The sequence below is a fragment of the Elephantulus edwardii genome, unplaced genomic scaffold (assembly GCF_000299155.1).
Source record: "Elephantulus edwardii isolate Elephantulus edwardi_28Jun2011 unplaced genomic scaffold, EleEdw1.0 scaffold00230, whole genome shotgun sequence".
Classification (NCBI taxonomy): Eukaryota; Metazoa; Chordata; class Mammalia; order Macroscelidea; family Macroscelididae; genus Elephantulus; species Elephantulus edwardii.
This window is the reverse complement of record NW_006399980.1, coordinates 4,303,049-4,303,724: the sequence shown is the minus strand read 5'-3', so window position 1 is coordinate 4,303,724 and position 676 is coordinate 4,303,049. Positions and strand designations below refer to the sequence as shown.

Genomic DNA, 676 nt, shown 5'->3' with positions numbered 1-676 from the left:
CTTAAGACTCCACCTTCAAAGTTACAATGCAGTCTATCATTTCAAGAGATTAAGCTGGATATGATCCTCGCCTTCCAGATCATCTTCATCTTCATCGTCATCATCATCATCCTCATCACCTTGGTCTCCAGATTCCATCTCATCCTCTTCTTCAATCTAAAGGGAAAATACATTTTTACTAAGGAAGACGTAATCATTTGCTACTTAGATAAGTCCTGTTGATATATTTTGTATTCAAGCAATTACAGTGGAATACTAGTCATCCAATTTTCGTGACTTAATAATAATCCTCATGGTTACCTGTTGCTTTAATATGAGATGAAATACATGGATGAATTATGTTGGTAGAGAGTAATAACTATAAACTAAATATAGCAAAAGACAGTGGCACAATCAGCTCAGAAGAGCTTGGTTAACACAGGAGCAATCAAGTTAGCTCACTTTCTAAGCTTAAAGGCCAAAATAGAATAATCAGAAAATGTAGGAAATGGAACCTAAATTATGCCTTAGCCTAACTAACTCACTGGACACAATAAAAGCAATGTGAATGATACAGTGTTCATATGCTTCAAATCTATGTTTGCATTACAGCAAGCTACCCGTATATACTGGGCTCTATGAGAAGTGTGGCGTCAGGATTGGTGGAAGATCTATTAACAATATGCATTATGCAGAT

At 35.9% G+C, this 676-nt stretch overlaps 1 protein-coding gene across 1 annotated transcript in view; it reads right to left on the bottom strand.

Annotated features, from left to right (window-relative positions):
* Nucleotides 1-36: 36 nt before the first annotated feature.
* Nucleotides 37-676, bottom strand: part of USO1 (USO1 vesicle transport factor) — a 169,962-nt gene continuing 169,322 nt past the window's right edge. Inside the window, 1 exon segment of the mRNA XM_006898476.1 lies at nucleotides 37-156. Within this exon segment, the coding sequence (XP_006898538.1) occupies nucleotides 37-156 (120 nt within the window).